Here is a 26,106-nt window from a genome sequence, read left to right as displayed (position 1 = left end):
AAGATGAAGAAAATGTCTGTGAAAATCTTTAGAATGAAGGAGACAGGGAAGACTTTTCTAAGCATGCCACAAAAAAATACAACAATAACCCAATAGGCTGAAATACATTTTTTAAGATGGAGAAAACTATCTGCAAATGATGACAGTTAAATAATATTTGTTAATCTATAAAGAGATTCTACCAGACAATGAAAAATCAAAACTCCTTCTTAAGAGATACAATGGGAGAAGATGTGAAAAAGCAATTCATAAAATAAAAAATGGTAAATAAACATATGAAAACAGTTGACTCTAAGAGAAATTAAAGACTGACAAAATACCAGTTAGTGAAGTTGCTCATGCAAGGAAAACAATGTAAGTTGACACAGCCTTTCAGAAGTACAATTTGCAACAAATACCAAAATATAAAGTATAAAGCACAGGTATACTTTGTATCATTCATCTTACTTCTAGGATTTAACCCAAAGAAAATAATTACATATAACAGATATAATAAAGAAACCAATTGTCAATGAATCACTTTTACAAAAATAACACTCATAAATTAGGAGATTCAACTATTCTATTCCTGAGATGGACTTTATCTATATCTAGTTTGGCCATCATGGTCAGCTATTTGTTTCATGTTTACTTTGATTGTTTTCTTATGACTTTGATAACTGGTACAAGGAATTTGCCTGGTCTATGTCCTGGCTTCCAGGTAAAAGCTTCTTTTTTTTCCACTTGAAATACTCATGGAATTTCCTGAGTGGTACTGTCTTTGTTATGCTAATGACCCCCAATTTCTTAGTCACTGACCTACAGGGAGTGGAGGAAGGGCTAGAGGTTAAGCTCAAAGAACTGCCCAATAATTTAATAAATGATGTCTATGAAATGTGACCCCATTAAAAACTCTGGACACTGGGTCTCCCTAGTTGTTAAGTCTCCCTAGGGGTTAAGTCTCAGAACTAACACGCCTGCAGCCTGAGTTCAATCCCCAAGTAAGGAGCTAACCCACATATGGTGCATCAGATCTCTACTGTCTCACTTGCTTGTTCCCCTCAGCAGTGTATATTTCAATAAATCTGCCTGCACTGTGCCCCACTGTGTCTCTGGTGAATCCTCTCACTGCCCAGACCATCCCTCCCCTGTCAGCCTATACCCCAGTTCTTCTAAAAATTTTCAAAAAGTAAAAACTCTGGATACCAAAGGTCAGTGGAGCTTCATGGTTAGCAAACAAATTGATGTGCTGGGAAACTAATGTTCCCTGACACCATAGGAAGAGGACATGGAAGCTCTATATCCCTTCCTAGATACCACCTGATGAATATCCTTCATAATAAAACTAGTAACACTTTCCTGAGTTCTGTGAGTCTTTCTAGTGAATTATCAAACCAGAGGGGGGTTGTGGGAATCTCCCAGTTGGTTACCAGTTGGTCAAAAGTATGGGTATGGGTAGCCTTAAAAATCTTCACCCTGAAAATTGAGGCTGGATGGTATATAGGTTATCAGGTGGAGAACTTTGCCCTTAACCTGTGGGGTCTGCACTAACTCCAGGAAGTTAGTGTCAGGATTGTACTGCAGCACTAGCTGGGATCAAATTGGGCTCACACAGAACAGTAACCAGCCTAAGTTATAATACTATTTTCTATAACTGATAATTTTGAGAGTAAAGCAAATATCATAATTTGGTAAGTAATCAATAGATTTGTTGATCAGATATGATTTTTTCTACCATAAAAAATAAAATATCAGAAATATGTTTTCTTGGTTATCCAAATGTCTCCTTATCTGTGACAATTATGTAGTTCTCCCAGGTTATACACCCACACACTGTGTGCTTCTATTAAAGCACTCATTATTGTGTGCTACATTTGTCTGTACCCCTCTCCCATATGCTAGACTGTGAACTCCAAAAGCAGGAACCACATCTCATTTATTTGCCTTTGTATTTTCAGAGGCTACTCCAGTGCCCAGGGCAGGCAGATACCCCCTAAGTTTGGTGAACAACTGAGTCAATGAAATAGCTCTGTCAATGAAAATCAGCTCCTGTGAAGACAAGTGTTTGAGTGGATTCCTTGGTTTGAAAATCTTATCCCTTTCTTCCCTTTTTATATTCAAGTATTTCTGGTAGATCAAAGAGATAAGTAACCATTGTTGGTAAGTAGTAAACAAAAACAAAAATTCCTTTAAAAACAGTAAGAAGAAAATGGTTTCAAATATTCTTTTTCTCTTAGATCTTTGTGGTCTCTTATTATGATAGTGTTAGGGGGAAAAGGATGTCCGGGGTTGCCCCATAACAATAGGACACTAGAAACCTGGTTTGAAATACTAACCTTTCTCCAAATCAGAATGTTATTCTCCTACTTAAAAGAATGCATTCACTCACCTTTTAATCTAGCATCACCCCCAAAAGCACCACAGCCCCAATTTCCTGTGGCCACTGCAGAAAGATTTTCTGAAGAAACTCCAGGACGGAGAAATCCACAGTAAGCCTGCAGGACAAAAGACATATCACAGACATGAATGGACAGACACTCATAGATAACTTATAGTTATCTCTTTTGTCTTAGGGGTCAAAGTAGAGGGAAGAACAGAAAATCCTGGGATTGTACAAGGAAGAAAATAAAAAATAATCAATTCTAATACTTATTTGTTTTGATGCTGGGCAAATCAAAGTCCTTAAACTAAAACAGATTTCAGATTCTTTTCATGATTCAAACTAACAAAGAAATATAGCTTTATTTCAAGAACTGATGGGATCCCAATTAAAAACTACCAAAAAACAAAGGGGAAAAGGCACTGTTTTCTTTAAAGACTTTTGATCCCCATTTTTTCAGTTAAGAGTCACTACTATTATGTTACCTCAGCACTCTTTCTTTCTGAATTACTAGGACTAGATTAATAACTGTGATTAACTTTTAAATATGCTTCTTGGCACTGAAATGCTTATTAACGAGCAAGCAACTATGTATAAATGAGAGTCCTACAACTGGTTACAAAATAACTTTGAAGATCCCTTCCAGTTCTAAGATTCTCTAGTTTTACATCTCTAAGCTAGAATATTGAAAAATTTGCCAGTAACCTGAGAAAAGCACAATCTATCCCAAGGATGCTAGCTAAGTATTAATTAAATGAACAGCTCCTTTTGCATATGGGAAGGCTGCAGTTTAAGGTCCCAGAGTTTCTGATTTCCATTTCCTTGCTGTCAGCCTAGTTGGTCTTTCTGCCTCCTAAGGGTTCTTAGTTTTCTGAAACTATCACACTATATTAAGGGGTTTGATATAATAGCAAAGCAAATCTCCCCTGGGTTCTCTCAAGTACCAAACAAAGCCTAAATTATAGCTTATATATACTAGTAAATAAAATAAAAATAATGATCTGTGACAAATTGTTCCCAGAGAAAAACCAAGGATAAAGGAAGGTACCTCTAAGAAATTCAAGCAGAGAAATATAGTAAATTGCTCTCTGAACTTTTCATAAAGGTATAAAAATTTATTTTACATATATCTAGATAGATTAACAAGGCTATTCCTTTCACCCCCTCCTAGGTTGTAAATCCTGACAGATATTAATTATAAATTGGTACCAGACTATTATTCAATGCTGTGGTACAGAGCTTACAGTAGAACTCACAAATTACCTGTATAATCAGATGTATGGAGCTTCTGAAAATCTCTTTCAGGTAAAAAATATCAAAGAGATCAATTTTTTTTGACCAGGTTCTTGACAGATATAGAGTCTCTGCTTTTATGCCAACAAGAGGAAGAACAAACTCTATCAGAAAAGACATTAATTTGGCCACTGGCTTCCTGTCAAATTCTCCTAACATGCCTAAATGAAGAGAAAGATTTCTTAGTTTTTTATTTCATGTCTTTGTTTTATTATGTCAGAATGGCTCTAGTCTTTCCTCACTAATGTCTCTACATATCTGGGCTAACTTTACTTTGGTGAGCAAAACTAGGTTAGTGAAATTAAAGCCTAATATTAGAATTTAAAACAAAATCTAATGTAAAGTATTAATTTTAAAAAAACCTATCTTGAAAAACAACCATAATAAAACCAAACTACAAAACTCAATTTAATCTACACTTGATGTTTGGATTAAATAAAATCAAATGAAACTTTAAAAAATGAATACAATTAGTGTAAAGCATATGCTTACACTGATCAAATACAAAATTCTGTTATTCTGGGGCCTCCCTGGTGGCACAAGGGGTTAAGCACCACACTATGAAGCAATCTGCAACCTTTGCAGCACAAGTCCAATCCCCGGCCAGCCAGGGAGCAACCCACATGGCAAAGTAGACCTCTCCTGTGCTGTTCCTCTCAGCAGTGTATTTCAGTCAATCTGCCTTTTCTGTTCCCCACTCTGTCTCTGGTGAGTCCTCTCACCCCCTACACCTCTGGCCTATACCCCAGCTCTTGTATGCATAAATAAATAAATCTTAAAAAAAAATTTTTTTTAAATTCTCTTATTCTGATACAAGCAAGCATTTCCAAGGTTCGAAATAAGAAGCAAGCTCCGGGTCTCCCTGGTGGCTCAGGGATTAAACACAGCGCTGTCAAGTTATCGCCAGCCACTGCAGCATGAGATAGATCCCTGCGAGGGAGCAATCCACATGGTACAGCAGACCTCTCCTGCCTCGCCCACTGCTCCTCTCAGCACTGTATTTCAGTGGATCTGCCTGTTCTGCTCCCCACTCTCTCTGGTGAGTCCTCTCACCCCCCTATACCTCTGGCTTACACCCTAGTCCTTGTATGCATAAATAAATAAATCTTTAAAAAAGAAGAAGAAGAAGAAGCAAGCTCTTCTGAGTCCCCTTTAAAGGGTTCTTCCTCTCTCCAGTGAGGAGAAAGATCCCTCAAATACTGGAGACCAGGGCAGGCCCATTAATCAAGGTATCATTTCCTTTACAGTTAAAATTGAAATCCTTTTGTAAAAAACAAGATAAAGAGGGGTCTCCCCTCTTTATCTTGAGCAGGCAGTTGAGCGTAGTGCTGTGAAGCTGTCCACAGCCTCCGCAGTGCCAGTTCGATCCTGGCTGGCCGGCCAGCGAGGGTCCCACATGGTATGGCACACCTCTCCTGTCTCGCCCACTGCTCCCTTCAGCAGTGTATTTCGTCAGTCTGCCTGTTCTGTTCCCCGCTCTATCTCCAGTGAATCCTCTCACCCTCCAGTGCATCTGGACTGTACCCCAGTTCTTGTATAAATAAATAAATAAATCTTAAAAAACAAAAACAAAAACAAGATAAAGATAGAGACCTCAAAAGAGTTGCCAAGTTCTCACTTCATAAGAGAAGGTACTAGGAGTTCTCAAGAGTTCCACACTGGCAAATACTTTACTTTTCTCCATCCAGAGCCAGAGCACTAAGATTAATCAGAATAGTAAGAGTAAAAGAAAGTAACTACTAGCCACATTCTGACTTCACATTCACCAATGACAAAGGAATTTACTGTTACTAATAAACAACTTTAAAGGAAGAAAAAAGGGAAGAAGCATTTGCACCTCAGCACAGTAAGTACAAGATATCAATGACTGCTTACTTATATCTCAGAATGTAAGTTTTGATGGGAAGGGAAGAAGAGGGATGATAACAGTACTTTTGAAATCCTGATATTTACATAAAGGAGCTTTGAGAAGCAAGAGGAAATACTGGTATCTAGAGTTAAAAACTAGCCCCAACCGGGTAAAAAGGTAAAGATAGATATGAAAGAATGAAGCAAAGAAATTGCAAAGAAAACAGTTGTAAAAACCTACAGGCCCAGAAAATACACAATACTCAGGGGAACAGTATATCATAAATATCCATGCATACATGTACACAACATACACATTTAAGTTAGAACTCAGGCCTCACTGTCAATTTTAGCAGGCCCAAACAGATATAATTAAAATATATATTTCATTAATATGTAAATTATACATTATACTATTTGCTAGATCAATAATTTAACAATTATTGTTCCTAAAGAGCTGCTTATTTAAATATACTCAACTTAATACATAGATGGTACTAATACTATTTTTCCAAGATTTTAGAATATTGTCATTTTTAAAACAAACAATATAAAAAAGTTCTTAAGAATCATTTGGAAGAGAATAAAATAATATTGTCTGGAAACTATCTTAGACTTCCTAATAATTTTGTGAAATTTCTTCCTTTGTAAATTTCTTATTATTGGTTAAATAGCAATTGTACAAAGCTATAGTTGTTCAAAAATAGTAGTTAAGTCAAATTATATCAATCCAACCAATTTTATAGCCATTAACTATTTTATTATGAAGATAATTAGAAAGTATGAAAAATATTGGATACATTATTTAATGGATACATTAAATAGGTAAAATAGAAAATTATAGGTAACTTTAAACACATTTATATGAAACTATTCCTGTGGAAAGGCCTACAAAATGAAAACAAACATTTGAAAGGTAGTGTATTACATGGCACCTTTGTCTTTAAAATAATGGTAAAAGTAGTAAATTGATTTTGCTTTTTAAAAATGTAATATGAAATGAAAGACCTTAGTTTCCTCATGTATGAAATCAAAGATTCGATTAGGTATCGCTAAAGTTATTCTGATTCTATCTACTGAGAGACTGTAGGGAAAAACTACTATGATATATTTTGAACTACTATTCCTGAAAAGTAAAGTGATACGTATTTTAAGATTATAAATGATCAGACACCAGACTAAGAAACATAAATAGCAAGTATTGATTGGCTTTGTTAATCTGGTTTCATAATAAACACCCTCCAAAATTGGTAATGGTTAACAATAAAGAAACAATAAACAAATCAATTTTTTAAAAGCTAAATGATTTCTTGCTGGGGTAGTCTCCTCACTGTTAAAGTTTCTGATCCAGAAGCGTCTACAAAACATATTCATTACTTACCTTACCTGAGTGAGTCTAACATGGCTAAATACAACTTTTCACAGATGACTTCTTTCTTCTTCCATTGCTGAGCTATCTGCCACTTTTGCAAGCTAGAGTGATAAATCTTTTCGACCACAAAGGTAATTTTCCTCTAAAATGTCACCCAGATAATCTCTCACAGGATTAAATACTGTTTCACAGTATTAGTTACATAAAGGGGGACTGATTTCTTCCTTTAAAAAACCAACTCCACTTGCAAGTCACAATGTGGGTTCAAAAATGATAGGTGAAGCATGGATGACATAGTTTCCAAAGCTAATAAAGCACTATGTGGGGCTGCCCTTTTAATTATTATCTGGTAAGTAATACTTAAAAGTAGCAAACAGGGGGCCTCCCCTGGTGGCGCAGTGGTTGAGCGCTGCGTTGCGAGGCTGCCCGCAGCCTCTGCAGTCTCTGCAGCACCAGTTCGATCCCTGGCCACCAGCGAGGGTCCCACAAAAAAAAAAAAAAAAAAAAAAAAAAACCTTGCATACAGGCCCCTAGAGTTCAGAGATTCACATTGAATTCCAATGGTGAAATAGGTCTTATGCTCTATTGTTTCATTTAGAAAAATAGAGTTTTTCTATTCTTGCCTACTTTCTTTCTGGCATTAAAAAATGATAGAATTGTGCAAGTCATCTCTAATGTGATTTAGTATAGACTTTGGCTTTGAACCCATGGTTATAAAACACAATGAGATGTAAAACATTTAACTTAATATTCTCTCCAAGTTGTGCTGTCAGTTTATGTAAAATTCCCTGTTGCTTTTACTAAAATGTATAACTTTTTAAAAAGGCAAATGTATCTAATAAATGATGGAATGTTTTAATTTAAAAAGTCCAAAGTTATTTAGAATAGTTTCTAATTAAGTTTTCAATGACATTTAACAACATCATTTACTGCTTTCTTCTTTTTCAATGAAAGAATTAGAGCAAATGTTTTAGAATACTGCAGTGATCTAAAAGAACACACATTTACCTAATGTGTTCCTTTGTACCAGGCACCGAAGTAGATGCTTTCTCAATGTTAGCCCATGTGTTGGGCTATTTCCTTGTCTGTGGTAGGAATCTGTGATATTTCCTTGTCTCCTGAATTTAATAAATACATTGGGAGGAAAATCCTCCATTTTCCTTGAAAAAGTCTATCAAGAAAAGGATATTGAGAAAAGCATTCAACCGGCAGCTTGCTCATGGTTTCAGACTGATTAAAGAAAGAAAGAGGAGAGGTAACACAGGCACATGCTTGTAGGAGATAATGTGTAAACCAAATGCAGGGAATGTTTTTAATGATTTCAGATTGCAACAGGTAAAAAGTGTGGAAAGACAGATCTAGTTATAGTAGCCTCTATGGGGGAAGATTTATATTTCTAAAAAGTTATATAAAGTCAGGGGAACCTGAATTCAAGTCCTAACTTTGTCACTACCTATCTGTGTGACCTGGGTCAAGTTACTGAGCTTCCTGAGGCTCAGTTCACTATCTCTAAATTGAGGTTTGACATTATCTAGCAGCCCTGGGGTGGTTAAGTTTAAACCAGATATCCCATTAAAAATGCTAGGTGCCTAGCTTATAGAAACCAATAATTTTTAATACTAATTTATTATTGTTACTTGTATAACTAAAAAAATTCTACCAGCATTTGACTGAAAAGAATCTTTATGAAATATAAATTAGACTTTATTGCACATTGACATAAATAATGGCAAATTGAAAACAAATATATAATTATATTACTAACCATTAAAACTCAACCCATCTTCTTCATATGGTTTCATTTGCTCCACATCTGATTTGACACTGAACTTAATGGACTTTATTTAGCACTTTCATATATTTAGAGAATGTACATAAATTTATAGCATTTTGGGTGATTTCAGATAGTATATTTATATCTATATTTATAAATATATCAGATAGTATATTTATGATAAAAATATAATAGTATTTAAGAAATTTCATCAGTCATTGACCAATTTATTTTACAAATATTTTTCAGAATAACAAGGCAGTGTGCTAAACAAAGTAAATCAGGAGGATAAAGACATATATTGCATGGTTTCACTTATACATGGAATATAAAGAAACAAAATGAAGGGTTATCAAAACCAAATCAGTAACCCTAGAAATCTGTCTGTAGAATTAAGATTCCTGGGCCTCCCTGGTGGCGCAAAGGGTTAAGTCTCAGCACTATGAATCTACCTGCAGTCACAGCAGCACGAGTTTGATGCCAGGCCAGGGAGCTGACCCACATGGTTCAGCAGACTTCTCCTGTTTAGCCCGCTGCTCCCCTCAGCAGTGTATTTCAGTCAGTCTGCCTTTTCTGCCCCCCACTTTGTCTTTGGTGAATCCTCTCACCCCTTTACCTCTGAATCACATACAGTGTTTGTAAAATTAAGGAGAAAAGAATACAAAATATAAATAGAATATATAATATAAAAAGATATTCTTTGTTGATATACCAAAACAAAATGAAAACCAGTTTTATTTTCTGAAGAATTATTTAAAAAACACCACCACCACCACACGATATTTCTTACATAAGCTCAACTTTGGAAAAGAGTGCATTTACTCTTCAAACTCTCATTGAGATTCCTTTGAGAACCCTAAACATTAAAAAAAACCCACAATTATATAATCTATTAATTGCCAAACAGATTAGGGTATTAGATAATATATATGATTATATTCAAAATATCTACTAAGTTGTAAATGTAGTAAAAGCCTTTCTGTATAATTTGGTTGTTTATTTTACTAACAATATGAAAGGCAAGTCAGTTAATCTGAGCTAAGACGAGCACCACAGAGAGACCATTCCTGTGGTTAGACCCAGGGAAAAGATAGGAAGATGACAAACTTGCCAATCTAAGAGCCCTCCTGAATGGTATACCCCCCTGCAATGGTATACTCAGCTTTCTGTCATTATGGAAAGTCTTGTAGGCATTGGCACATGTGCAGCCATTCAAAACTACAAACCTCATTATCTTAATAAACAATCTCATAACCAAATCCTACTCATGGGAGTTAAAGAATTAAGTTAGTCTTCTCAGCTATGAGAATAATTTGAGGAACTAAAGACAATCTTTATTGTTTTAGAAAGGCTCTAAATTTAGAGAGTAGATTCAGCACTCTACTGTATGATAGAAATTACTTACGCTTAACAGTAGTGAAAATTTGAACTAGCAATGGATATTGTTTATTTTTATATTTTTGTAATATAATAAAAAAGAAAATGATTCTAGAAGATAGCACTAAGCATCACAGAAAATCAGATTTCATCATAAATGTGTCAAATTACCAAATCAATAAACAATTTACATGTGACTCTTACTGTAATAAAACAATATTAATTTGACTTTTTTATTATTTATTTGTTTTAATCCTGATAACCTACTTTGTAGAAAAAATGTCACTGGGCAAGTCTGAAAAAAATTTTGAGGGCTTATTCAATTCTATATGGCTTTACACTAATAATGTTTCAAGGCAGTTATAAGTACTTGATGAGATAAATGCATGTGTGGAGCTTAATATCAAGAAACAGTCTCTCTGGCATCGGTAATCAAACAATTACGAAATGGAAAGTACATCTTGTACAAGCTGACAGAGCCATTAAATCAGGAAAGCTGTGGGCAGACATACTGACACTGCAAGAATTACCAGAAAGCATTAATTTCAGCATTAATAAAATGGCAGTAAATAGATGACAGTTGGCAGATGAACTAAGAAATAAGGTTACTGGCCTTGTTGAGCTCGCGTCTGATTTTCTCAGGCACAAACTGGTCGAGGTAGCGTCTGAAGTGAAGAGCATCAATGGCGACGATTTCAGTGCCGCGCCGCTGCCAGTCATCCCTGGGGCAGGACAGAGGTGGGGTGAAGATGAGTAACTGGGAAAGCCATTCACAAAATAAAGCCCTTGTGGGTTCGGGTTTCTTAGACTTTGGTGGGGCTAAAATATTAAAACAAACAATCCAGTAGTTACAGGTCTCAGCAAAACAGGAGGGCAGAAAATACCGTTTTAGTTTCAGATTCTAAGGCATACACATTGTGGAATTCCAAGCATTACAGTAAAATTAAAAACTATCAAGACAAACAACAGTATAACATAGTCTAAACAGGTATACCATTTGCAGGCAGTCTCAGAAATTAAAGGATTTGGGGGTAAACAAAAGGAACTTACTTCTTTGTTTTCCTCAAATACTAAAGACATGGTGTTTGTATCTCAACAAATGTTCACTTCTCCTTTGCTTTGAAAGATCTGTGCTAAGTTACTGGGTTTGAAACATTACCACATATTATCAAGGAAAATATAATATAATAAAAAAGAAAATGTAATATAATAAAAAAGGAAATAATCTTCAGAAGCATTATATAAAAAATGTGTAATGACTAAATACAACATTCTACCTACTGTGCTCAATTACTGACGGTACAAAACTATTTTTAAAAAGACAACAGTAAAGCAGACAATAACACATAGCTTGTAGAAACAGGAAGGACTGGGTCAGATGATAGCTTTGGAAAGAAGAAATTCTGAATATCCCATCTCTTTATAAATTTGCACATTGATGGGTAAAGCAACTTCTCACACTAAAGAGAAACAGAAATCTTCATGTTAGCCTATAAATAATAATCAGAAATTAAGCATCCACACAGGTCACTGTTGCAAACAGTTTTAACAAAACAAAGGAAAAGAGACAAAAGAATGGAGATATTACAAAGAGTACATTTTATAGCTACACACATATGCATGTACATAAGGGCTTGCAGGCACCATTTCGTTAAAATTTATCTCTGGTAAACCATTTTAGTGTGGAAGCAAGAATGCCAAAATGATGTTTCAGTAAGAAACAGAAAACAGTAGCAGCAAAGTTCACTGTAGGCTCTGCATTCAACTGTTTTGTGGCATTTGGCAAATTGTTCCAACACAGGTTTCCCCCATCTACCTAAAAACACAGATAAATTAAGGATAACTAAATATACTAAAGACTGTAAGCTCTAATTGGAACCAATTCCAAATAATTTGGAGTTGGAAATTAGCCTCCAATGACTTCTTACAAATGGCAGCTGATAGGTAAAAAATTGTAGATTTCTGCTTTTCCAGTTCTTGGTTTAGACTTCTGGTTCTTCCTTTTGGTATACAGAGATGATGCTATTCTTTTAAATACTATTGTATTTAAAAATAGTATAGGGCCTCCCCGGTGGCACAGCTGTTGAGCGCTGGGTTGTGAAGCTGCCCGCAGCCTCCGTGACGCTGGTTTGATCCCCAGCTGCTCCCCGGCCACCGGAGGAGGGTCCCACATGGCGCGCTCAGATCTATCCTGCCGCCCACTGCTCCCCTCAGCAGTGTACTTTGGTCCATCTGCCTGCTCTGCTCCCCACTCTGGCTCTGGTGAATTCTCTCACCCTCCCGCGCTTCTGACTGTACCCAGTGTTTGTATGAATAAATAAATAAATCTTTAAAAAAAAAAAAGAAAAAGAAAATTCTAACAACCCTAAAAATAAATAAATAAAAATAGTATAGTAGAACCTGTACTACTGAATTTTTTTTAAAAAGTCAAATCGCTGATATAAGAGTATATAGATGGGAGGCAAAATGTACCACTAGCTCTTGCCCAAGCCAATACTAGAATAAGAAATGAACTCACCTTTCACTCTTGTCTTCATGGCTCCGAGCCCAACGATATGTTTCAGCATAGCCTGTGTATTCACTGTACTGTTCAGTACCTGAAACGAATCATCTGCTGTTATTTTTCTGAAGACTTTTTTCTTAAAAAGCTGTACTTTCTAAAAGAGTCTATCAATAAACGTATTCCTCCTTTCTGAAATTATCTTATTGGCAAATACCAATTTATTCTCCCCCCAAGTTTTCTTGATTTGCCATTAGTTTACATAACTGTACAAATATCAATTAAAAAAAGAACCACTGGTCTTAATGACCCGCTACTATTTCCCATAAAGAAAAAAAAGTTATACCTCTAAACACCACCAAAATGTTTATCATTTAGTGACTAAATGTCTCAAAATAGAAAACAAAATATGCTGTCATTTAAAACTGCAGAGGTACCATCACATAGCCAACAGAATGGGTAAAATAGAAAAGAATAACACTAAAGGTTGGCAAGGAAGTACAAGTAGAATTCTCATTATTGTTGGTAGAACATAAAGGAAAAAATTGTCCTTTTAAAAAGTTTTTGGCTATTCTCGGTTCTTTGCATTTCCATATAAATTTTACAGTCACCTCAATTACTATTTTTAAAAGTCTGCTAGAAGCAATATTGTACCAACATTGAGTCTACTAACCCATGAGCATTGTCTATCTTTCTATTTCTTTACATCTTCTTTACTTTTTCTCAGAAAACAATTTAGCAATTTCTTATAAAACTAAATATACACTCATCCTTTGGCCTAGAAATCTCACTCCTAGGTACTTACCCAACAGAACTAAAAATGCATGTCCACAAAAACCATACAAGAATGTTCACAGTAGCTTTATTCATAATTGTCTTGTATTGGTAAGAATATAGGCTGAGAACCAGAACCACTAGGAGATATATATTAAGAGATTCAGTGCAAGGATGTGACTTATGAAATTTTGGAGGCTGACTAGACAAGTCTGAAGACTGGACATTTCAGGCCGACTGAGGCTGCTGCCCACAAGAGGAATATCTTCTTCAGTACAGCCTCAGGTGTGCTCTTAAGGCCTGAGAGTGAATCAGACTCATCTAGGATAACTTACATTTTTTCAAGTCAATCAGTATGGACTTTAATTATATCTAAAGAATATTTCTATAGTAACACCTAAGATTAGCATTTGACTGAAAAATTGGGGGCTCTAGCCTAGTGAAGTTTCATATAAAAAAAGATGACCACAAGCTTCAAAGTGGAAACACCCAAGTGTCTATCGGTAGGAAATAAGCAAAACATGTGGCATGATCATGCAAAGGAGTGCTACTTAGCAATGAAAAGGAAAGATATGCTGATATACTAAAAAAAGTAGAAGAAAATCACACATGCTGAGTAAAAGAGTGCATATTATGTGTACTTACATGAAATTCCTTAAAAAGACAAAACTAATTTGCAATAAAAAGAAATTGTGATTATTTCTAGGGCTTACATGGGGATTTACCAGAAAAAGATGCAAGGGAATTTCTAGTAGCACCAGACATACTGTTTTTTTTTTTTTTAAAGAGGCATGTATTTTTATTTATTTATTTGTTTGTTCGTTTGTACATGCACTGGGTACAGTCAGAAGCGCCGGAGGGTGAGAGAATTCACCAGAGCCAGAGCGGGGAGCAGAGCAGGCAGAAGGACCGAAGTACACTGCTGAGGGGAGCAGCAGGCGGCAGGAGAGGTCTGCGCGCCATGTGGGACCCTCCTCCGGTGGCCGGGGAGCAGCTGGGGATCGAACCTGTGCGCAGAGGCTGCGGGCAGCTTCGCAACCCAGCGCTCAACCGCTGCGCCACCAGGGAGGCCCCAGACATACTGTTTTATGTGTTGTAAATTGGTGAATCTAGGTAAGTTTATATGGACCTTCATTGTATTATTCTTGCAACTCTATAAATGCAAAACTTCTCATACACAGAAATATAATTTAAATATTAAGTAAAGCTATAAAAATACTAATCTATTTTGTGTATGATTAAAAATTTTCATAACTTATAAAAGATGTAGACTTGGTGATAGTTTCTAGTCCATTACTTAGCATACTATTTCTTAAAAATAATTTATACCTTAATTCCTATAAATTCATCTAAATTTATCAGTAAGATACTTAGCCACAAATCAAGAAAACAACTGCAATATTCATGATGTTTCTTGAGTGAAGCTTCTCTTGACACCATAAGGAGAGTTGGTTGTTACTTCTCTGTGTTCCACAATATTTTGATATAAAATTGGTAATTTTTTTACATAACATTAAATTGCAATCTGAAAGTTAATTCTACTTCTATAAAGTAGCAATGAACAATCATAAATTGAAATTTCAGAAATATATTTACAATAGCAACAAAAAATATGAAATACTTATGAATAAAGCTGAGAAAATATAAAAAGAGTATATGAGGAAAACGATAAAATATTACTGAGAAATTTAAGACTAAGAGACATCTCATTTATGTGTTAAAAGTTAAACATAGGGGCCTCCCTGGTGGCGCAAGGGGTTGAGACACAGTCTGTGAAGCTATCCGCAGCCATTGCAGCACAAGTTCGATCCCCGGCCAGGAAGCAACGCACATGGCGCAGCAGACCTCTCCTACCTCGCCTGCTGCTCCCCTCAGCAGTGTATTTCAATCAATCTGCCTGTTCTGCTCCCCACTCTGTCTCTGGTGAATCCTCTCAACCCCCACACCTCTAGCCTGTACCCCAGTTCTTATATGCATAAATAACCTTAAAAAAAAAAAAAGTTAAACATAGTCAATATGTCAATTCTCCCCAAACTGATTTATAGATTTCAAAGCAGTCTTAAAATTCAGCAGGCTTTTTTTTTTTTTAAGAGTATTTATTTATTTATTTATTTATTTATTTATTTATTTATTTATTTATTTATTTATTTATACAAGCACTGGGTACAGTCAGAAGCGTGGGAGGGTGAGAGAATTCACCAGAGCCAGAGCAAGGAGCAGAACAGGCAGAAGGACCGAAGTACACTGCTGAGGGGAGCAGCGGGCGGCAAGAGAGGTCTGCACGCCATGTGGGACCCTCCTCCAGTGGCCAGAGAGCAGCCGGGGATCGAACCGGTGCTGCATAGGCTGCAGGCAGCTTCGCAACCCAGCGCTCAACCGCTGCGCCACCGGGGAGACCCTCAGCAGGCTTTTTAAAATATTAACAAACTGACTCTAAAATTCACCAAAATAATTCTGAAGAATAAAGTTGAAGGGCTCACACTGCATGATTTCAAGAATCATTATAAAGTTATAATAATCAAAACAAAAATAACAAATTAATAAATTGGATTTAAAAATTAGAAACTTCTGTTCTTCAAAAGATAATGAAAAGATATGCTACATATAATTGATAAAGGACTTATATCCAAAATATATAAAGCACTTTCAAAACTCATCAACAAAAAAATTAAAAACATGCATAAAAGATAGTTTATTATACGTAGCCATTGTATCTAAACTTATATAACTTTATACTTTAAATATAATACAGTTCATTATATGTCAATTGTTTCTCAATAAAGCTGTTAAAAAATGTAATGTGACTCCCTCACCACAATGTCTGCTTTTCGGGGCAGGGATTATAAATTAATATTATGTCTATACTATTGCATCTTGTAATGCAAGAATATGGAAGCAGTTGAGTAAGTATGCCACATAAGCATAATAGTTAATAAGCACAATAGGAACACCACCATATTAACTGAAGCTAAGAAGCACAGAGAAATTTAATCTGAAGGTATCATGTAACTGCCACATATAAAAAAATTCACATTTACAAAGACAGTATGGCATGATTTTAAAAAAGAACACCACACTGATGTTAGGAGACATGACGTACCCAAAGTGAATCCTTACATAATAAATCTCATTGGACTTCATCTTATCTATAAATCAAGCCTGTTAATAAATCTTATCTTGTTTACCTTCTGGAATTGCTTAGAAAACCAAGTAAGATGAATTTAAAATTTTTCAAAACCACAAAGTAGCTAGTACTGGGGTCATTAAACTTAACGTAAGGGAGGTAAAGATATATGACTGCATTTATATGGAGTTTATGAACAATCTGGTCTATCAAAATAAAATGTCAGGAATAGTCTTGTTCTTTTCTAATTTCTGCCCTGCAGTGGACTAGACTCATTTCTTCCTGTTTATCCCCCCCCCAAAAAAAATTACTGTTTACTTAGATCTCTTAAGTATGAAAACAAACACTTGTTTCTTGAAAATAAAGTAGTTGGGAAAAATATCAATTATCATAATTCTACTTCAAGTTAGGATGGTTTCAGTCTTCTTTTCCAAGAAGAACAAAGTTAGATTTTAGGAACGAGAAATAGAAAATGCACATATAGATGCTTGCACTCTAATCAAATTAGGTCCTTTTCTAAGCAGACATCTTTCAAAATTATGTCCTCCATCAGTTCTAAAAAATGGATGGTCTTAAATTGTTTTAAATTCAAATTCACTTATAAACTATGATGAAAATGCAAAAACAAATAATAATAACAAGACAAAAGATTGAATGAACTTTGTGTCTAGGGACACATGTTCAAAGACAATCTTCACTAAAGGACGAAAATTTGAAGAGACCCATTAAAATCTTTTCAAGGACAGCTTTATGAGTTTTTGGATTTAGTAGTAAGAAACATTCTAATACCCTCTTCATAAAAATGAAAATTTGTGATGAACACAGGAAAAAATATTTGAAGGTTTAAAAAAATTGCATTGACCAGTGAGTTGTTCCCTTGTAAAGGATTATATGAAAACCAGCCACCCACTTTCTATTATTAACACTCACACATTGGTGCAGCAGACAGAACACTCTTGCCTTCATTTCCATGATTAATAAAAATTAAGAAAAGGCAAACTTCAAATGAATTTAAATCATCCCCAATGAGCTGGTGTCATTTAGTTAGCAATAGGCTGTTTGTGTTGTTAGTGACAGGCAGCTCCTATAGTGTGACTCTGTAAGACAGTCCCAGTACTAGAAATAATGGTGTACACTTTTGTCCTTTTATCAGTTCTACGGACACTCACACAAGATATAAAGATCGATGGTCTGGAATGTTTTGATTCAGTAAAGGGCAGGTTATATGTGAGATGTACAAACATTCTGCTCAGTAAGTTTCATGTGCAGGCATTAGTTTTATGTGCTCACCAAACAGAAACAATAGAACAATCTCCAAGGTCCACTGCAGCACACTTTGGTATTGAAGTGATTTGCTGGATGTTGTAGAGGAACAGAAAGGGAAAAAATGGAAGATTGGAGTTTTAATTCTTTCCCTCTATCTAGACTTTTACTGAAAGGTTTTAACTCATGGCTACCCCAGGGAAGATGACAGCAAATAGAGGAATAACACTGTCTGGATAAAAGTATTTGCCTGTTTGTATGACCTGTTTCATATTCATTTAAAAGTCTGATACCAACCAGATGCCCTACAATGATGATAAATTTAATTTATTTCCAATTTCTCAAACTCTTCTACAGATTCAGGCAGCATAGTCACAGCCATTAGCTCACGGAGCCTAGATGCATCATTGAAGGAATGGAATTGATCAGGCAGACAGATTGCAGTGCATAGTTAAGAGTGTCCAAAGAAGGGAGATGGCAGAAATCCAACATCAAATAGATGATGAAATGGCCATTTCCATTAAGGGAACTTCACATCACAGATATTAATTAGGAGGCACTATAATAAAGTTAAGTGGATGTGGGGAAAAATGCTGAGTTAAAAGTCACCCCGGATGTCCTTAGCCTGAGGTAATTACAGATCTGAAAGTGAGTCATAGAGCTGCAATTTTCCCATTCAGTTTTACATTGAATGCAGGTAAGCTAGAGACCAGATGTAGCCACAGAGTAAGGATACTCTTTTAGATTGAGGGCAGACTATTTAAAAAAAAGAAAAATTCTAATGTTTTCCTGTTAGTATTCTCAAGGCATTTATATCCTGTATATCCTTTATAGTAACATTAATGGTAGATGACAAGAGACTTACTACTTCCCTAGTACAAGAAAATGAAGCAAATGAAACAAATTAGTTTTGAGTTTAAATGCCCAGTCTTCTGCCAACATTTTAAATTCAAGGATGTAAATTCATCTTAAAAAAAATTTTTTTTTAAAAAGATTTATTTATTTATTTATACAAGCACTGGGTACAGTCAGAAGCGCAGGAGGGTGAGAGAACTCACCAGAGCCAGAACGGGGAGCAGAGCAGGCAGAAGGACCGAAGTACACTGCTGAGGGGAGCAGCGGGCAGCAGGAGAGGTCTGCGCGCCATGTGGGACCCTTCTCCGGTGGCCGGGGAGCAGCCGGGGATCGAACCGGCTGCAAAGGCTGCAGGCAGCTTCGCAACCCAGCGCTCAACCACTGTGCCACCAGGGAGGCCCCTCATCTTAAAAACTGATGGAATATTTTGTTTTGAGTCTTCAGTTCAAAACCAGGTTAAGTGCTAAAACTTTTAAAACCCTTTAAAGTATTATTTGATATGTCCAAATGCTGGAGATAGTAACATTTCAGGCCTTCAGAGCTTCCTTAAAACAATATGAGATCGATATTGAGAGTATTTAGTTGCCTAACAACAGGTTTATGACAGTTTAATTTTTTTTTGGTACGTCTGTGTACTCTCTTCTCCCCAAATCCTTTCCAACTACATCCTTCCAATCGGCATACATAATAACAATACAAATAGATGATCCTTATGGGAGTTGAGGCAATGCTGAGAATAAAAGAATTTTTTATTTCTATATCAGTATAATTTGTATGACAACCTCAGACTTCTTGGATCAAATACTTCAGGTTATTAACTTCAAATAGCTGAGGCTCTACTCAAGTGGAAATTCCTTTGCTAAAGTTCCTTTTTTACTTACTTTTTTTAAAGATTTTATTTATTTTTGCATAGAAGAACTGGGTGTAGCCAGAGGTGCAAGGGGTGAGAGGACTCACCAGAGACAGAGAGGGGAGCAGAGAAGGTGGATCTGCTTAAATATGCTGTTAAAGAGAGCAGCAGGCGAGACAGGAGAGTCTGCTACATCGTGTAGATAGCTCCCTGCTGGGGGTAAAACTCAGACTGTGGTCGTGGGCCATCATGGTGGGCCATCGAGGTGATAGCTCCCCAAGGCCACCAGGGTGGTCCCCATTTTTATATTGTTATATGAACTCAAACAATTAACAAATTCTCGCCTTCATAAAAACAGTAAGATTAGCAAAAATTATGAGAATCAATTTTTTCTGAACTTTGTAAATTAACCAAAGACTTGCAGCAATTTTAGAAATGCTTATTAAAGAAAAATTGGGCTAATTCTTGGAAAAAGCTGTAAATTTTGTGGCATTTTAATTTGCCCTATTCCTTTTCTACTCTTTCAAGCTCCAAGTAGCCTCAAACACCAACAGTCTGTAATCATAGTAAAAATCAACAGCCTGAGAGTGAAAAAAGAGTAGGCAAAGGAGAGCTGCAGTTACTTCAAAGTCCATTTTCAGAGAATTGTCATCATTTGACTCCCTGACAGTGCTGGCTTTATTTTATCACATTGGAGCCAGCGCAAAATGACTGTGAGACTTACTCATTCTGGGTATCTAAGGAAATCTCTGACCAATCATTAGATGGTTACTAATCCTACCAAGCATAAACTTTAGTAACCATACATAAAAAAGAACATATACTTTAAAAATTATTTTAAATGTAGTAAAAAACCTAAAGGAAACTATGTCTTAGAACTAAATGAAAGTATGAAAATAATGCCTCACAAGTAGAGAATCTCAATAAATAAAATAACACAAGTAAAGAATCTCAATAAAAGGTATTATTATAAAAAGAACTTTAGACATTCTGAAGTTGCTGCAATAACTAAAATAAAAATTTCACTGGAGGGATTCAAAAACAGATTAGAGCAGACGAAGGGGGAATCAGTAGACTTGAATACAGGTCAATTGAGATTAACCAGCCTGAGAACGTAAGAATGTAGAAAAATAAGCAGAGCTTCAGAAATCAGTGGGATACCACACCATCAAATGTACCTACATGTGCATAATGGGAGTTGTAGAAGTAGAGATAGAAAGGGAAAGATTATTTGAAGAAATAATGGCAACAATTTCCCAAATTTATTTAAATACTCAAGATGCTCAATGAATTCCAAAAAAAAGATAAAGTGAAAGAGATCCACACGTACATACATCATAATCAAATTATTAAAAGACAGAAATAAACTTGAAAGCAAAGCATAAGAAATGAAATTTAGATCTTCTCCTGAAGGTTGCCTATAAATGTATCTGGGGCAATCTTTAAGATTTGACCTCAGCATTTCAGTTTTGTCATAAATTAGTTGAGTATACACTGTAATAACAATTGACCAAATTATCCAACACTGTTGAACCAAATTCAACACTGTTGAATCTTTAGTTTCTTAGACTAAATTCAAAGCAGGAAAAATTCAGAGAAAATAAATCCTCTTTCTGCAGAAAGAAAATAGTATCAGCAATAGATGGCTAATTATGGCTTTTATGTGGGCATGTTCTTTCAGGTACTCAAAAATAAATGGCTTAACTTTCCCATGGTGTCTAATTTACAGTTTCTTAAGAACTTTGAGTTAATCATTAATTTGTACATTCATAAGAATATACTGTGGCATAGTAATAAATCAAATCAAAAAAAAGAAAAAAAAATTGAATCTTAATAGCACACCTAAAGTATATATTTATTACATTTCCTTCTCTCTTCCTTCTATATTAACTTAAATCTAGGAAAGGTACTAAAATGAACATACTTTTTCCTCTTAGGATTATAGAGATTGGGAAGAATATAAGGTTACTGATTTATTTTTCTTCTATAAAGTTCACTGTTGTACTGATTTCAATTACTGTAAATGTGCTTTTTATAATTAAGTATACTGTCTTCAGACTGCAGTACAACAGATCACTTTGGAAATGTAATGGAACAAAAATGCTAGGATACACACTCGAAGACATATTACTATCTTCTTTTTAAGGTATGATATTGTAAAATTCCAAACTGGAAGCTAATTGAATAGTTTTTATCCTTATTCCTAGATTAAAATGCCAAGAAAGAAGGAAAAGATGGGGGATAAAGTGTTCATATTCAAGATTATGAAAATAAAACTATTACAATTTCTAAAAACCAAGTATAAATTTATAAATAAAAATAAGGGGGTAGTGTCCATTGTAGAGAAAAGCTTTATCTGGGTGGCCTCTAGACTTCACGATAGATATTCAAGATAGGGAAACTACTCCATTGTCCAGACTTCACCAAACTAACCTGTGATGATAAGACACTCATTGTGATCCAGCACTTCAGTGAAGAGTCGTGAAACAATCAATTCAGGATTGATCAAAAAGCGGATTTCTTCTTGTACAAGTCCTGCACTGGTTACACCACCACCAACAAAACGGTTTGCAAAGTCCACCTTTGTGGGAAAATGTGACATGTTAGATGGTCTAAAATACCTATATATATGATAAAGAAGTGTACTCCTTTTAAGTGGTCATTTTCCTGTTCTTTGCTATATAAATCGATCCCCCAAATTATTAATCAATCTTCCCGGGAAAAAAGATTGTGGTTGACTACATTCTTTTTACCTCATTGTAGTTAGTATCACTGCATATCAATATGGATTCTAGAAAACCTTAAAAGAAACTTGGAAAATAGAGCTTTTAGGCAAAAGACTCAATGTATTTGTATTGCCTCTTGCTTATAAACATTTGTGGTCCAATGACCACAAGTCAAGGGAGGTCTTTACATGGAAAGATTTCAAGGTCATTTCCCCACCAATCACTATTCACTTTCCCTTTGTGTATTTTATATAGTATAACAATTAAATATTTGTCCTTAAAGAATTGAAAAGTTTAGAGATTGACCTTTTTTGAGTAACCTTTTTCTTCTGTGTAAAAGTAAAGGGATAGAATTTCTTCCTTCTAAATGCAACCTCGGACACCAAACTGCATGAGCAAACTTTTTTTTTAAATATAGGGAGGGGGCCTCCCTGGTGGCACAAAGGGTGAAGACACAACCTATGAAGCTGTCCACAGCCACTGCAGCATGAGTTCGATCCCAGGCCAGGGAGCTAACCACATGGTGCAGCAGACCTCTCCTGATTCGCCTACTGTTCCCCTCAGCAGTGTATTTCAGTCAGTCTGCCTATTCTGCTCCCCACTCTGTCTCTGGTGAATCCTCTCACCCCTCACACCTCTGGCCTGTGCCCCAGCTCTTGTATGCATAAATAAATCTTTAAAAATAAACAAACAAATAAATAAATAAATGGAGGAAAATGAAGTAAGACAGAAAACCCAATTTAGCAAGAAAGATTCAACTAAATTAGTATTTCCAATTTGGTTTAAAACTATATATAAGCATTCCATGGAGCACTATGATCAGATTCCCAAGTGCCAATTAATAAAGATGAGTTATATAAGATGAAGAGAAAGCACACTAAACTTGCTGGCATTATTTCAGTTCTAAAACATGCTAAGATGGGATTCAGGCAGAGTGATGATCAGTAACGATCCTAACAGTATATACTTGATATTTTCCAAATGAAACAATTAACTAAAATCAGAACATGGGGAAAACAGGGGAGACATGGCATTCTATCTAGATTTAGCTGACACTCAGGTAAAGGAATAGCTGTATCTCTGAATCATATACACTACTGCAAACCAATGTTACCTCAACAAAAGATCCACTAAATGTAATATGCCTCTGAAAGCATGGGGTCTTTTAGAAAATCAAAATTTCTACTTAAAAGTTAATAAAAGGCTCTCTATTATAGGTGAGAAATATACATAAAACTGAGCATATGAGTGTGTCTTTATTTTTAAGCAGTTATTTTTTAAGTCACTTTAATTTAAACCTATTTGTTCAGATTACTTAGTTTCTGAATTATAACTTGATGAAAAGAAATGATAACACTCCTAGAAAGTTTTGTTATGTTGCCATTCAGCATAATGTAATTTATATGCTACAGAGGGTTTTGCAGCACTGCAATACAATATTCCCTGATCTCCTGGGGATGCATGGCATGGGTGGAGTACAATTAATAGTGCTAGAAGCCTTTATTGTATTCTTTTAATCGACTGAGGTCTCACATTTCATCTATAATATATTCCAGGGTGGGGAGAATCTCAGCTTTGAATGTTGCTAAATAATTCTATGCAGAATTGTATTCTAATGAAAGGTCAGCATTCCTGTGGTGCTAAGTAGCAGTAGCTTTGTTTATTTCCTCTGTATTAAGACTCCCTCAGTTAATCGAAGAATTTAATGTAGGAAAAAAAGTCATGGAGCGGGAAATGTGAGGAAAAAGTGATATTCATTTGAAATAAATTTTAATCACATTTCAAAATTATGGTTTAAAATAGAAAAAAAGCTATTGATTGAAGACAATTTTAAAAGTTTTTAAATTCAAGGATAGGAAAAATGTTAATTCCTTATCCTAAGTATATTTGTTTATAATCTCAAAGAATCATTAGGAGAAAATGATTTAAAATAAAACATTGTTTGCCTCTTTGAAGATTTTTTTTTTTTAAGATTCATCTATTTATAAATACAAGAACCAGGGTACAGGCCAGATGCATGGGAGGGTGAGAGGATTCACCAGAGACAGAGTGGGGAACAGAACAGGCAGACTGATGAAATACACTGCTGAGGGGAGCAGCGGGCACAACAGGAGAGGTCTGCTTCGCCATGTGGGACTCTCACTGGCCAGCCATGATCGAACCCACGCTGCAGAGGCTGCGGACAGCTTCACAGTGAGGTGCTCAACCAACTGTGCCACCAGGGAGACCCCTCTTTGAAGATTTAAATTACAAAATATGTTGAAAAATAAAATGCCATTGTGAAAAAGAATTGCAGGTCATTTGGCACTAGAGCAAAAGTGTATAATAACTAGCCAGATGCAAACCAGTCGGCTCTTTTATAATAAATATTAAGTTATTCAAACAAATTAGTTCATTCTCAGGCAACTGCTTCACTTAGTTTCTAACATCAAATAAAAATCTAGAAAAAAAATCCGCTATTCCCACAAAAAATGAAATACACAAGCTTCTCTCTAAGGAAACTAAGTTTATAATGCTCTTATAAGTGACCTAAGAACTTAACATTAACATTGTCTTTGATTAGTGATTTAAAAAGAAAAGGTCACTATAAAGCAAAAAGAAAGCATGTCTCAGGTTTGTTATAATTTAAAGCTAGATATACAGCTTTGTTAACTCCCTGTTCCAAAAATATTTTGTCTAGTAAAGGCAGTAACACTGATTAATAATAAGGATTGAAAGATGGACAAAATTATCTGTTCTAAAACAGGGAAACAATAGCAAGCATAGTTGTTTCACATGCCTGAAACTGTTACATATGGGAGAGAGGAATTTCTTATCAATCAGTTTTAGATGTCTGCTTCCTAGACCTAAACAAGATTGGTGGCAGAAAAACATCTCCAGCTGGTCATCGTTTAGGGCAGAGCAAGGGCCTTTAAAAAAAAAGAACAAAATTGCTTGGTGACAGCTTCTCAAGACAGTACTCTGGGAACTTCTTCCACTGTCAATCTACAATCAATGTCTGAACCAAGAGGTCTGATGTTGTCAAGATCTTAGGATTTTCTGTCAAAAGGTTTTTTTTTTTAAAGGCACATGTAAGAAAGAGAGAGTGTACTTGGCAAATAACAGTATTACCGAGGCTGTCAAAATGATCTGTTTGGTGTTTTTCTCTATTCTATCACGCTTCTTTGCATTAAATCAGCAGAAGATAAATAAACAGCTTTTCAAATTTCCTTTGCTGTCAGAAATTTGACAAGACAAAGTCTCAAACACCCACGTACTGCCATGATTCACCTACCTGTAGCATGCCTTGACCATTTCCTTCTATAGTACCTTCATAAGTGACATGTAATCGAGTCAGAGGTTTTTCACATCTACAATTAAAAGATATTCCTTTATTTTTTTAATGACAAATATTTCACTACAGAAAAATCTGAAAATACAGAAAAGTTCAAAAGAAAATTAAAAACACTAGAGAACAGAAACAGATGCCTAATGTTAATTCTTGGTATAGATACCCCCAAACTTTTCTTATTCAAATACATAATGTATTTAAATTGAGATAAAATATTGTCTTGAAACCTGTCTTTCCCCTATAACATAACAAAGTTTCTTCTAAGAGTTGAAAAACTTCTCAAAATATAAAAAAATTAAGATGTATGAAATGTATTATGCTAGAGTAGGCAACCTGAGGAATGACATAGAAATGGTACTGAATCATGATTCACAGATGGGCTCTATTTTCACTTGTTTGATAACCATATGCATGTGTGTATGTGTGTGTGTGTGTGTATGGGTGTCCTGATGAAAACACATGCCACAGAAATTCTGATCACTGGTATTTTTATAATAAATTGACAGATGAACTTAATACCTATAAGTCACAACTGTTTTCTTTCTCTTTCATAAATCATGATCACTGGGGTGTTGATGAGATATAGAACATGCTACTCCAAAATATGGCCTGTTGACATGCTGAGTATTTTAAGCTGCAGAAGTCTGAGAAAATGACAGA

The 26,106-nt window shown here is 35.4% G+C and overlaps 1 protein-coding gene across 3 annotated transcripts in view; it reads right to left on the bottom strand.

The window, feature by feature from the left end:
* The window catches only part of PARG (poly(ADP-ribose) glycohydrolase), a 107,476-nt gene that overhangs the window by 9,459 nt on the left and 71,911 nt on the right, over window positions 1–26,106 (bottom strand). For all 3 annotated transcript variants that reach the window (XM_037497458.2, XM_037497460.2, XM_037497459.2), the window contains exons 12-16: window positions 25,390–25,465; window positions 21,823–21,970; window positions 12,542–12,620; window positions 10,637–10,745; window positions 2,369–2,474 (exon numbers count right to left, since the gene is read on the bottom strand). In XM_037497458.2, coding sequence (XP_037353355.1) covers window positions 2,369–2,474; window positions 10,637–10,745; window positions 12,542–12,620; window positions 21,823–21,970; window positions 25,390–25,465 — 518 coding nt within the window. The remainder of the gene's footprint in view (window positions 1–2,368; window positions 2,475–10,636; window positions 10,746–12,541; window positions 12,621–21,822; window positions 21,971–25,389; window positions 25,466–26,106) is intronic.

The sequence above is a fragment of the Talpa occidentalis genome, unplaced genomic scaffold (assembly GCF_014898055.3).
Source record: "Talpa occidentalis isolate TD23 unplaced genomic scaffold, MPIMG_talOcc4v2.1 talOcc4.8, whole genome shotgun sequence".
Lineage (NCBI taxonomy): Eukaryota > Metazoa > Chordata > Mammalia > Eulipotyphla > Talpidae > Talpa > Talpa occidentalis.
This window is presented reverse-complemented; position numbering and strand designations above follow the sequence as displayed.